Below are 13,226 nucleotides of genomic sequence, written 5' to 3' on the forward strand. Positions count from 1 at the left end.
AGAAAACAGAGACCCAGTCAGGGAGAAATGACTTATTTAAGGTCACACAACTACTATGTATTATAGCCAGGATTTAAACAAAGGCCAGTTTGAGGCACAGCCTATGTGTTTTCCTTTCAACCATCGTGGCTTTTCTTTGGGACTTCAGTATAAGTGAAGGAGAAAAGTCTGTAAAGTGATTGCTTAAGTTTTTGACCAAAGCCTTAATAAAAGGTTATGTACTCTGTTATCTTTTCAGTATCCAAACGTCTCTTGTCTGACTTCTTTTGTTTTGTCATATTTTCTTTTTTTAGGAGAGAAGCCTTATAAATGCACTTGGGATGGTTGCTCTTGGAAATTTGCTCGCTCGGATGAGCTCACCCGCCATTTCCGCAAGCACACAGGCATCAAGCCTTTCCGGTGCACAGACTGCAATCGTAGCTTTTCTCGCTCTGACCACCTGTCTCTGCACCGCCGGCGCCATGACACCGCGTAAGCGGTACAGACTGCACTAGAAGAGCTGCACTGGTCTCTTTCGTGCACACGCCCGTGTTCTATAAGATCATGATCATCTTTTCCTCTTTGACTCAGCTTGCCTGTGGGATGGGATACAGCTCACTGACCCAGACTGATGAGATTGGAGGAAAAGATAGCTGATCTTTCGTGAAGACTCCTTATATTCCATCTTCATTTCTTCCTTGTCTCATCCCCAATTTTTTTCAACCTCCACATGGGTTGAATTCCAGTGCGGCACCCATGGTTGCCCCCTCCCCTGCCCGTTATGAGATAGGACATTCTTCCTACAATAAGAACACAGGAATCAAATTCAAGGCTGTGAACAAACATATGCTGCTTTTTTTTTTATTTTTCTCTTGTTTTATAGAATTCTTATCCATATTTTTGAATCAATATATCAATGTGGTTGGTAGTGTACTAAAATGACTTTTTTCAAGTTCCCAGGCAAAAGAGGGCATAACATTGTAGTTGGTTGATAAGATTTACAGGTATTTGGGTCCTGAGTATAGGGCACATTCTTGGTGAATAAACTGAGTCCCATACCAAACTCAAAGATTGTGTAAAACCATTCCTATTTGTTCTTACATTGTGGTTTTCAGACAGTGCTGGTGCTTCTTGCTTCTTTAGTCCATCAAAGGGAAATAAAGGATCTTCTTGTCCTCCTTTTCATCCTCTTCTTCCTCCTCCTCCTTCAGGATTAAAGATTTTTCTACACAGTTACATTCTTTGTTATGTTAAACTTGGATAAAATTTTCAAAGCACACACTAACATGCCAGTATGGAAAAAAAAAAATGTTTCAGGAGAGTCAATTGGGCAGTGATAGGAGCAAGTAGACCCAAGATGATCCTGTAAACAAATAGAGGGGGACTTTCCTTTGTATAGGATATCAAAAGTGCTGTAATCACAAGCGTCATTCAAATGACAATCTGTTGAGACAGTGTCTTGAGGTGATAGCTGTACTGTTTATTCTTCTGTTTACATAAAGCTACTGTTTTGAACATACTGCATGATGAAAAAATGACACACTGGGGCCATGTTACGCAGAGGTGAGAGGTTAGAAGAGAAAATGTGTTAATTCCATGGTTATTAACATGCATTCCTGTATGTTTCAAATGGAATATAAGAAGATTTTAGTGAAAAGTATTAATAGCAAACAGAAAGCAATTTGGTGTTCTACAACTGCTGTGAACATCTAAGACATTTCTTTTATCCATTATAGCAAGTTGCTTAATATACACATTTGGTTACCTAATCAGACTGGTTTATCATAATGTCTGGGACATAAAACCCTCTGTTCCAGGCGCTGGACCTCAGATCTACCTCCACATGGCAAATGTCCTCTCCCAGGGTTGGGGAGGGGAGCTTTTAATCACTTAATTGTGGACACAGCTTCTCTCCTGGAAAATATTCTCTTCATATGGTATCCCCTTTTCCTTGGCAGATATTTAACCAGTCTCTCTTGAATACTTTAGGCTACCTTCCAAGGCCATTTATTCTGACTAAATTATAGAATTCTAGTACCAAGAAGGGATCCTATCAACTATATAGTCCTACCCATCATTAATATTTTGCAGATGAGACAAATATGGGTCAGATTTCTTCCCAAGATGTTTCTTTGAGGTTTATAGACCTGCACACTCATTCTCCCAGGGATCACATTATTAAACCAACTTTTAAAAAAATTACATGATTGGTTGCAGTATTTGTCTTATTTTATATGTTATGCTTCAGAAAAATTTAAACCACTTACAGAATAATTTACAGTTGACTAAATGGTAAGTAAAATGTGCTTATGGTCATTGATATATAACATTAGGCACACAATTTTTTTTCCATTTTTAACACTTTCTATAATATCTCAGGTTTGATTTATCTCATTTCAAGGTACAGTGTCTTTCCAGATCATAAATCTTCATAAATTCAAGGACTACCTGTATTTTTCAAAATGATATGTAGATTTTTACTATTTTACCCTTGTTATTTTGACATAGGTTTTACCTTAACTTTTGGTTGCAAGTTCCACATTACAGACTAATTGTTAAAGCATAGGGAGTATCTCCCTATGCAGCTGTAAGACAGGTTGTTAAAGGTGAAACTTATGTTGTTAAAGTTACCATCATACATAAGTTAAGCTTATAATTGAGTAGTTGATATGGTATTTCACAGTGGAATCCAAAGACATACTCTTTTTCTCCAGAGTTTGGATTTGAGACTTCTTTTTCAGAGTTCATAACTGACCTGTGCCCCTCAGACCTCAAAATCTTTTGCATTGGAGCATATGATCTATTTATAAATAAAGACTATGTTCAAATCCTACTAAGTAGGATATTTAAATTAGGATCCCAAATATTGGTATCCCTGACATCTTTAAGCTTTTATTCAAATTTTCCCTGCAAAGTAATGAGGGACTTTATTAATGATTTATTAATTGTCTATGGCCAGGAAAATATTCTAATCCTATTTTCATTGTCCTCTTCCCTACAAATAATGATAAAATCTTTACAAATTATTTATATATTCTTTAGGAAATATGTCAAAATTCATTAAGAATATTTCATGGAGTACAGGTACTCAAATACAATATAGTGCTGTACCACACCAAGAACACATAGAACTTTGCTAAATAAATGTGGAAAAGAACTGTCTCTCAAAGGTAGCATTTGGAATTTATTGTATTTACTGTGCTCACACCAGCAAACCACCATTATGTGGATGGTTGCCTATGGCATAGAAAATGGTTTTGTTCAATAGGGTTGAATAATATCTTGGAATTTGTTGCAGTGGAATTCGTCCATTTGTAGATGATTGGCAGTTGACCATTACTATTGATAATTATTATTGGAAAATTCAGGAAAAATATGAAGAATATGAACAGCTGAGTACATTAGGTAGAGTGAATTATGTATGGGCAAGACAGAAAGGTTTGCAAGAATAATTTCTTCTTAAATAAACTTTTAATTTTAAAACAGTTTTAGATTTATAGAAAAATTGTGACAATTGTACAGTTTCCCTATACCTCAAGCCCAGTTTTCCCTATTATTAGCATCTTTCATTAGAGTGATATATTTGTTGCAATTAATGAAGTAATGATGATACATTACTATTAACTAAAATCTAAACTTTATTCAGATTTTCTTAGCTTTTACTTAATATCATTTTTCTGTTCCAGCATCCATTCAGGATACCACATCTCATTTAGTAGTCATAGTTCCTTAGGCTTCTTTGGGTTGTGACAATTTCTCAGACTCTCCTTGTTTCCTATGACCTTGACAGTTTTGAGGAGCCCCTCAACTAATATCTAATTATTTTTCACGATTAAACGGAGCTTACAGGTTTGGAGAATGAAGATCACAAAGTTGAACTGCCATTTTCTATACATATTAACATGACGTATACTCTTGATGTTAATCTTGATCATCTGGCTGAGATACTGTTTGTCAGGTTTCTCCTCTGTCCCACCTTACATACTGTACCCTTTGGAAGGAAATCACAATGTACAGTCTACACTTAAGGAGTGGTTAGCTATGCACTACATCATTGAGGGTGAGTATCTACATAATTATTGGGAATTCTGCATAGGAGATTTGTCTCTTCTCCCTCATTTATTTATTTATTCAATCATTTATTGGTAGGTATCACTATGGACTCATGGATATTTATTTTGTACTTTGGGTTATAATCCAATACAACTTATTTTGTTTCTCAAATAGTTCCAGCTTTGACCATTGGGCACTCTTTTGGCTTGACTTTCATGTACTTTGGACATACCCCATCATTTTTTTTAGGACACCTTTATTTTGTAGCACTACAAGATGCTCCAAGCTCATCTTGTATTTCTTTTTTTTACCCCCAATCCTATAATCAACCATTTCTTTAATGAGTCCTGGTTTCTGTTAATGGAAAATTATGTTAGAAATCAAGATCTGGGCATTAGGTATGCTTATTGCTACAGTTGTCTTGTTGCCTCTAGGTCATTTCAGCTGATAGAGCAAGGAAATATATGCATATATACTAACCCATGTATATCTATATATACATACATGTATCTATAGATAGTTCTGTATGTAATCATCCATATCTTTATTAACCTAAACATGAGTTCATACTGATGTATCCAACTCCAATCCATTATCACATGGATCATCTTACCCTTTGTTTACTATTAATTTAACCTTTGTTTACTCTGACCTTCCACTCCAACAGTGAGAAACCTGGCTCCCACACTTTGCCATCTACTTACTTAATTGCTCAGTTCCAGAGTACCTGTATAGTGGTATCTGAATTGTTTACTTCTATAACTGTGGAAACACCTAGAGCACAGTGCTCATGTACATGATAGTAACATTTTTAGAACTCCAATAGCTCTTTGAAACAAAGTGATCTGCAAAATTCAGGAATTAGTGATTTCTATGACCTGAGTTCCAGGAACTTGGGGTGTATCCTTCTCTCAAAACTTTTTTTTTTTTAAGAACCAGATCATTTGGAATTGACCTAATCTTTAATAAGCCAAGGGAAATTATTGATCTTCCATAGTGTACCAATACCTATATAGAAGTATGTACACTGAAGAAAGTGGATGTGCCCAATTTAAAGAAACATTTAGCACTATCTTTTCTCACTGAAAAATATGGCTCTCTGACAATAGAGGTGCTACCCTGTTATCTCTCTTCCACATTTTCTCATCTCTCACTTTATTGACCTTAGGCAAGTCACATCACCTTTTTGTGCCACACTTAACCCATCTGTAAAATGGGGATCCAAATATCTACCTCACAGGAATGTTGTGAGGATTATCACTAATGGATGTTGGCAAAAATGACAAGTGATACTTAGATGAACAACAAAGTATTATGATTACCACTATGATAATTATAGTACTCTATATTTACCCTAGAAGAAGGAGAGGATTAAGCTTTCTGGATGATAAAGAGCTAAATTTGAGTCAACAGCAAGGATAATTGAAGAGTGGTCACTGGAAGCAATATTATCTCTTTCTCTCAATTTCCCTACATTCTACTCATTGCTAACTATAGGATTCTCACCTGTTTCTATACTCAAAGCATATTAGGGTCTAAAGGAATTAAGTAGGCCAAATCCATTGCTTTAAAATCTGTTTTCTTCCCCTACCCTCACTCTGTCTGGACCACATTGTATGTCACCCTGTCAGAAGTACAGAGGAAATTTACCACAACTTTTCAAACCTTGGCCAGTCCAGCTTCATCAGTTACATTTTATCTTTCCACACTTACTATATTATGAACAGTATAGGTAGAAGGGAAATGGGGTGGGGTGGTTGGGCTAGGAGTGGAATGGAAGAGGATAGAATTTTCACTAGTGACAGGATATTTCTTTGATTCTCAAATACTGGTTTTACCTCCCATTTCTTTTCTGGTGGAGTGTCGGAGACAGGGGGAGAGATAGTATCTTATTAAGAAGCTCTCCTTCCTTTCTGTAGATGTTTCCCAGGATCAGTACAGATAGTTGTTTTGGACATTATAACTGTTGTATGTGTGCTGTTTTCATTGTATTTCTGAATAAACAGAGGAAGAGACTCCCTAGTGGTTTTCATCTTTGTTTTTTTGACAGGAGACACAGTAGGTGAACAGTGCCAGAAATTGACTCTTCATTTTTTTGTTGAGGAAAGGAGCCTGCAGTGAAATGACTGGTGTTTTTTTTTTTGTCATTTTTATTTAAAGAAATTATAGAACAGTATGTTATTAAGCTTTAGTCTTTATAACTCCTATATCTGGGCCTCATTATTTCAGTGATTTAGAGCAACACTCTGTTTTTTCCCTCTATTTTATACTAGTTCTTGTTACAGAGGCATGGCTTTGAGCCTAGGATCATGAGCAATCTCATACACAAGTTTGTTAGACCCCTGGAAATACTAAAAAACTGCCTCAGTTAGCATGGTCACTTGGAGATTACTCTGTTTTAACCCAATGGGACTTTTCCTCTGTGGCATCCAGGCAGGGTGTATGCTTGGGAAATAAGCAATCTTGTTATGTTTGATTATTGTACTTTTATAATTAATAAATTTTTTAAGCTTGAGAATCCATGACTATTATCTTGACTTTGTCTTCATTTTACTATTCTACAACATGGCATGGCACAAGTAGATCATTTTTCCCTTAACTGGGTAAAGTTGGAAGCTAGGCTATCTTAAACACAATAATTTCTCTGCTTAAGCACATGAGGCCCTCACCATTCTTGAGATCGTTTCAGCATGTCCCTGAATAGGACTGAATGGAGACTGTGCCCCTTTTGTATATGTCTTACAGTGAATGTCTTACCACCCTGTGTGGTACAGACTCAGCTGGTCAGGTTTCCTTGCCCATCCCTGTTCCCTTACCATCTTGTTTGTTTTTTCATAAGAAGGAATTCAGGAGAGAAGGGCATTGGGACAATTTTAAACTCCAAAGCTACTTCAGTACAAATACCACCTCTGGGTAGGTGATATCGGAAGCTGCCTTGTCTGTAGTCTATGGACTCTGCTTTGGAAAACTTTGTATTTCAGAGAGATGCTGGGAAAGAAGTAAAGGAGAGGGAGGACATCCTGTGAGAGTAAGATCAAGAGCTAGAAGAACAGATTGAAGAATAACTATTCTTGGAGCTGATAGAAAGGGATTTTCACTACAAATGATATAAAACAAGGAATCTCAGGCTTTATGTTTCCCAATAATATTTTAACTCATTTATTTATTATGAGAGTCACTGTCATCCCTTTGGTTTAAAAACATCATCAACTCGATGCTACAAATATATTGACTGAAAAACTATCAATAATCCAGGCTCTTTGCTGGTTGCCATAGAGATGAATAAAACACCACTGCTCTCAAGAAATTCACTCCCTAATAGGGGATATCATCATGAAAAGAAACACAATAATGCCTTGTCTCATAATAGATATATGTTCAATATTACTAAAAATTAAAAGCATTTGAATAGTAAAAATACCATAAACAGTTGAAAGACATCCAAATACAACACAGGCTTTATGTCTAGCACATATTAAAAAATCATGTGGCTGCTGCTGCTAAGTCACTTCAGTAGTGTCCGACTCTGTGCGACCCCATAGATGGCAGCCCACCAGGCTCCCCCATCCATGGGATTCTCCAGGCAAGAACACTGGAGTGGGTTGCCATTTCCTTCTCCAAGGAGTGAAAGTGGAAAGTGAAAGTGAAGTCGCTCAGTCATGTCCGACTCTTAGCGACCCCATGGACTGCAGCCCACCAGGCTCCTCCATCCATGGGATTTTCCAGGCAAGCGTACTGGAGTGGGTTGCCATTGCCTTCTCCGATTAAAAAAATCATACAAGTAATAAAAAGAATTAAAAATTAATAATTCACAGGTTGTATATAGTCAATAAACATATAAAAAGACGTTTCACATCACTACTAATCATGGAAAATAGATTTTTAAAAAATGAAATAATGTCATTTGCAGCAACATGGATGGACCTAGAGATTGTCATACTGAATGAGGTAAGTCAGATAAAGAAAAAAAGATCTTAAATGATATTGCTTATATGTGAAATTTAATAATAAGATACAAATGAACTTATTTACAAAATAGAAATAGAGTCATAGATGTAGAAAACAAACATGATTTCCAGGGGCAAAAGAGAGGATGGATAAACTGGAATTGCAGTTCACATATACATACTACTATATATAAAATACATAACTAATAAAGACCTACTGTATAGCACAGGGAACTCAATACTCTGTAATGACCTATATGAGAAAAGAATCTAAAAAGCACTGGATATATGTAGATGTATAACTGATTCACTTTGCTGTACAGCAGAAACTACTGTAATATTTTAAATCAACTATACTCCAATAAAAACTTTAAGATAAATAATGCAAACTTAAAAAAATAAAATGAGAACAATTTCCCACTAATTTGACTGGAATATATGTTTCATAAGAACAAGTGTTGGCAAAATATATGGAAATGGGCAATAATTATACACTACCGGCTGGAGATAAAAAATGGTAGTCACACTGGATGAAATTTTTTTATGTTTATTATTACCAAAAAGGTCAAATACTCTATGTCCCAGAAATTTGACTTTGGGGTATTACAGAGAGGTAATATATTATATACAGAGGTTGGTACATATACAATAAAGATGTTTGCTTCAGCACTGATTATAACCATGAAAAATTATAAATAACCTAAACATCTATCAACAGGGGAATGACAATGAACAATGGTATAACTTATACTGTGGAACATAATGCAGGAGTTAATGGGAATGAAGTAAATGTATATTAGCCTGTATGAAATGATCTTCAAATCATATTGTTTTGGAATGATCTACACCTACCAGATTGCTGTGCCTTTGTATTAAGAGAAATGAAGGACCTTGGCTTGAGGATTTAATATAAGTCCTTGAGAATTCAGGAGGGAAACAACTTGTAGCACTGTCAGAGAATATGGTCAAACAACAGTGAACACAAAACACTTCTATTCTGAAAAAATATACAGGAGCTACTTGGGACAGTTAGTATATAAATTCATGTTTGAGCACCTGCAATTACATTACTTTAATTCATTTATCAGGTTAACTGCTGATTTCTATTTGCATTTCTTTGATGATTAGTAATGTTGAGCACTCTCTATGTATCTGTTGGCCATTTGAATACCTTTTATGTAAAGATGTCAAATCAGGTACATTGCTCATTTTTATTTATATCATTTGCTTTCCTATATTGAGTTTTGAATTCTCTATATGTTTTGTGTATTAATCTCTAACAGATATATGATTTGCAAACATTGCTATCATTCTGTAGATTTCTTTTCCATTTTGTTAATCATTTTCAGTATTACTAATATTTCTTAAGCACTATGATAGTATAATACACACAGAAACTATGAATTTATTATTTTTATCTTGACTTTTCCTAATTTGCAGTTGAGATTCAAGAAGTGAAGTGACTTGATTAAAATCTTAGGCATACTCTGGTCTTGGACTACAGTTCAATAACTAATATTTCTACTTTCTTCTTATTTACTTTTCAATTTAATTTCAGCTTTTTCTTAGGTTTTATTTTATTTTTTGACAAATAAGATTTGTGTGTACACACTGAGGAAACCAGAACTGAAAGAGACATGTGTACCCCAATGTTCATCACAGCACTGTTTATAATAGCCAGGACATGGAAGCAACCTAGATGTCCATCAGCAGACTAATGGATAAGAGAGCTGTGGTACATATACACAATGGAATATTACTCATCCATTAAAAAGAATACATTTGAATCAGTTCTAATGAGGTGGATGAAACTGGAGCCTATTATACAGAGTGAAGTAAACCAGAGAGAAAAACACCAATACAGTATACTAACACATATATATGGAATTTAAAACAATGGTAATGATAACCCTATATGTGAGTCATATAGGAGTCATATAAGAGTCATATAACAGAGTCTTTTGGACTCTATGGGAGAGGGTGATGGTGGGATGTCTTGGGAGAATGGCATTGAAACTTGTATATTATCATATATGAAACAAATCGCCAGTCCAGGTTCGATGCATGAGACAGGGTGCTTGGGGCTGGTGCACTGGGATGACCCAGAGGGATGGGATGGGGAGGGAGGTGGGAAGGGGGTTCAGGATGGGTAACACATGTACACCCGTGGTGGATTCATGTCAATGTATGGCAAAACCACTACAATATTGTAAAGTAATTAGCCTTCAATTAAAATAAATACATTTATATTAAAAAAATAACAGAATAAAAAAATCTAAAAAAAAATCCTGATGCAATATACCTGTCTCATTCTTTATATTAATGATTGTTTCTTATCTGTTTTTAACATTATCAGTCTTCTAGAGGTTTATCAATTTTATTAATATTTTTGAATACCCATCTTTTTGTTTTATTGACTTGTTTTCTATTATCAGTTTCACTGCTCTCTTATCTTCATTATTTCTCTCCAGCTTTGCTTGGATTTAATTTGCTCTTCAGTGTTTTGAAACAGGAGCTTAGATTACTGACTAACTTTTCTGCTGTTCTAATGTAATCATTTAGTCCAATAACTTTCAGACATCCCTATTGACCCATTGAAATGTGTTGTTTAATTTCCAAGTGTTTGGAGAGTTTCCTGTTGTCTTTGTGTTACTGAATTATATTTTAATTTCTGTATAGTCATAAAATAGTTTCTGTGTGATTCCCAGTATTTTAAGTTAGTTCAGATTTGCTTTATGAGCTAAGATATGGCCTTTCTTTTTGTAATGCTTCATGAGTTTTTTAATATATATATATATATTGAATATATATGTCAATGGTGTTAATTGATTGTGTTAATTGATACTTCTTCTATGCCTTTGATCCTTTTCTGCCTAGTAGTTTTATTATTTACTGTGAGTAGGATACTGCAACCCAAATTATAGTTATAGATTTGTCTATTTTTTTTAACCAGCTTTCTCAGTTTTTGCTTCATGTATTTTGAGGCTCTTTTATTTTGTACATACACATTTAGGGTTACTGTGTCTACCTGATGAGTTGGTCCTTTTATTATGATGCAGTATCCCCCTTTGGAACTAGTAATTTCCCCTACTCTAATGTAGACTTTATCTGATATTAATATAGCTGTTCTTGATTTTATTAAAAATAATGTTTTCATGGATATATTTTTCCATCCTCTTACTATCAACCTACTTATACCATTTTAGTCAGTGTAAATTTCTTATACACAGCATACAGGTGAATCATGTTTTTAACTCACTCTGTCCATCCGTATCTATAAGGGCTTCCCTGGTGGCTCAGTGGTGAAGAATCCTGCAATGCAGGAGACACTGGAGATGCAGCTTCTATCCCTGGGTCAAGAAGATCCCCTGGAGGAGGAAATGACAACCCACTCCAGTATTCTTGACTGGACAATCTCATGCACAGAGGAACCTGGTGAGCTACAGTCCCAGTTGATGTATTTAGAGTCTTTTTCACTTAAGGTAATTATTTATGTTACATTTTAAGTCTGCAATTTTTTGTTTATTTTTAATTTTTATCAGAGTACAGTTGATTTACAATGTGGTATTGCTTTCTGCTGTACAGCAGAATAAATAAATTATATACACACACACATATATTCATTCTTTTTTATATTCTTTTCCCATACAGGTCATTACAGGGTATGGAGTAGAGTTCCCTGTGCTATACAGTGGGTCTTTATTAGTTATTGATTCTATATACAGTAGTATATATATGTCAACCCCAATCTCCCAATATATCCCCATCTTATACCCTGGTAACCTTGTTAGTTTTCTGTAACTCTATCTCTGTTTTGTAAATAAGCTAATTTGTACCCGTTTTGTTAAGTTCCATATATAAATAATATTGTATGATACTTGTCTTTCCCTATCTGACTTACTTCACTCAGTATGACAATCTCTATATCCTTCCATGTTGCTGCAAATGGCTTTATTTTGTTCTTATGTCTCCCATTTTTTTTTCTTCTGATTCTTATTCCTTTGTTTCACTTTTATTGCCTTCCCTTGAGTACATTTAATACTTCATTTTGATTTAGGTTTAATGGGGTTTTTATTATATCATTTTGTACAGCTTTCTTAGTGATTTTTCTTCTTATTACTATATGCATGCATAATTTATTGTCTATTGTTAATAGCATCTCAACAATTCAAGTGAAGTGTGGAAACACTTTCATTTCAATTCTTTTATCTTCACCACTTTTGAAATATAATGATCTTAAAGATTTCTTCTACATGTATTTAGCACCACAATAGGTAGCATCCTAATTTTTGTTTGAATATCAAATTTGATTATTAAAGAAGCTCAACCCACTATTTTTATCAATTTTGTTTTTCATCTTTCCTTTCTGAAGGTGCCAATCTTCTTCTGTTATCACTTACTTTCTAAATATGTGTGCTAGTGGCAAATGTTATTGTTTTCCTTCATCTGAGAATACTTTATCACTTCTTTATTCCTGAAGGATATTTTTGTCAGATATAGAAATAACGATTGACAGCTCTTTTCTTTCAGCCCTTGAATGTGTATCATTGCAATCTGGCCTCCATTGTTTCAAGATAAATTCACTGTCACTCAAATTGATATTCCTTTATAGGTTTCTCTGGCTGTTTCAAATCTTTTTTCTTTAGATTTCATAATTTGATGAAGATTGTCTTGGATTGAATTTATTTGGATTTCTCTTCTTTGGGATTTACCTAGCTTCTTAAACCGTCAGGTTTTATATCTTGCTGAATATTGGAAGTTAGCATCCATTATTCCTAGAATACTTTTTCCATTCTACTGTCTTTCTCCTTTCCTTCTGTGATTCAGAGGTTATGAATGTTAACTGTGTTCTTGTTATCTCATTCAACTTTAAGTCTCTGTTCTCTTTTTTTCAGTCAATTTTCTCCCTGTTATTTTGATGGAGTAAATTCTATTGATATGCTCCTCCACTGTACTTTGTTGTTGTTCAGTCACTCAGTCGTGTCTGACTCTTAGTGGCCCCATGGACTGCAGCATGCCAGGCTTCCCTGTCCTTCACTATCTCCTGGAGTTTGCTCAAATTCATGTCCATTGAGTCGATGATGCCATCCAACCATCTCATCCTCTGTTGTTCTCTTCTCCCCCTGCCCTCAATCTTTCCCAGCGTCAGGATCTTTTCCAATGAGTCAGTTATTTGCATCAGCTGGCCAAAGTATTGGAGCTTCAGCTTCAATATCAGTCCTTCCAATGAATATACAGGGTTGATTT

General features: G+C 35.0%; 1 protein-coding gene across 2 annotated transcripts in view; it reads left to right on the plus strand.

Moving 5' to 3' along the window:
* Nucleotides 1–6,544, plus strand: part of KLF8 (Kruppel like factor 8) — a 314,262-nt gene extending 307,718 nt beyond the window's left edge. For both annotated transcript variants that reach the window (XM_043897120.1, XM_043897121.1), the window contains exon 6: nt 294–6,544. In XM_043897120.1, coding sequence (XP_043753055.1) covers nt 294–475 — 182 coding nt within the window. In that variant the 3' untranslated portion in view covers nt 476–6,544. The remainder of the gene's footprint in view (nt 1–293) is intronic.
* Nucleotides 6,545–13,226: the final 6,682 nt, after the last annotated feature.

The sequence above is a fragment of the Cervus elaphus genome, chromosome X, assembly GCF_910594005.1.
Source record: "Cervus elaphus chromosome X, mCerEla1.1, whole genome shotgun sequence".
Lineage (NCBI taxonomy): Eukaryota > Metazoa > Chordata > Mammalia > Artiodactyla > Cervidae > Cervus > Cervus elaphus.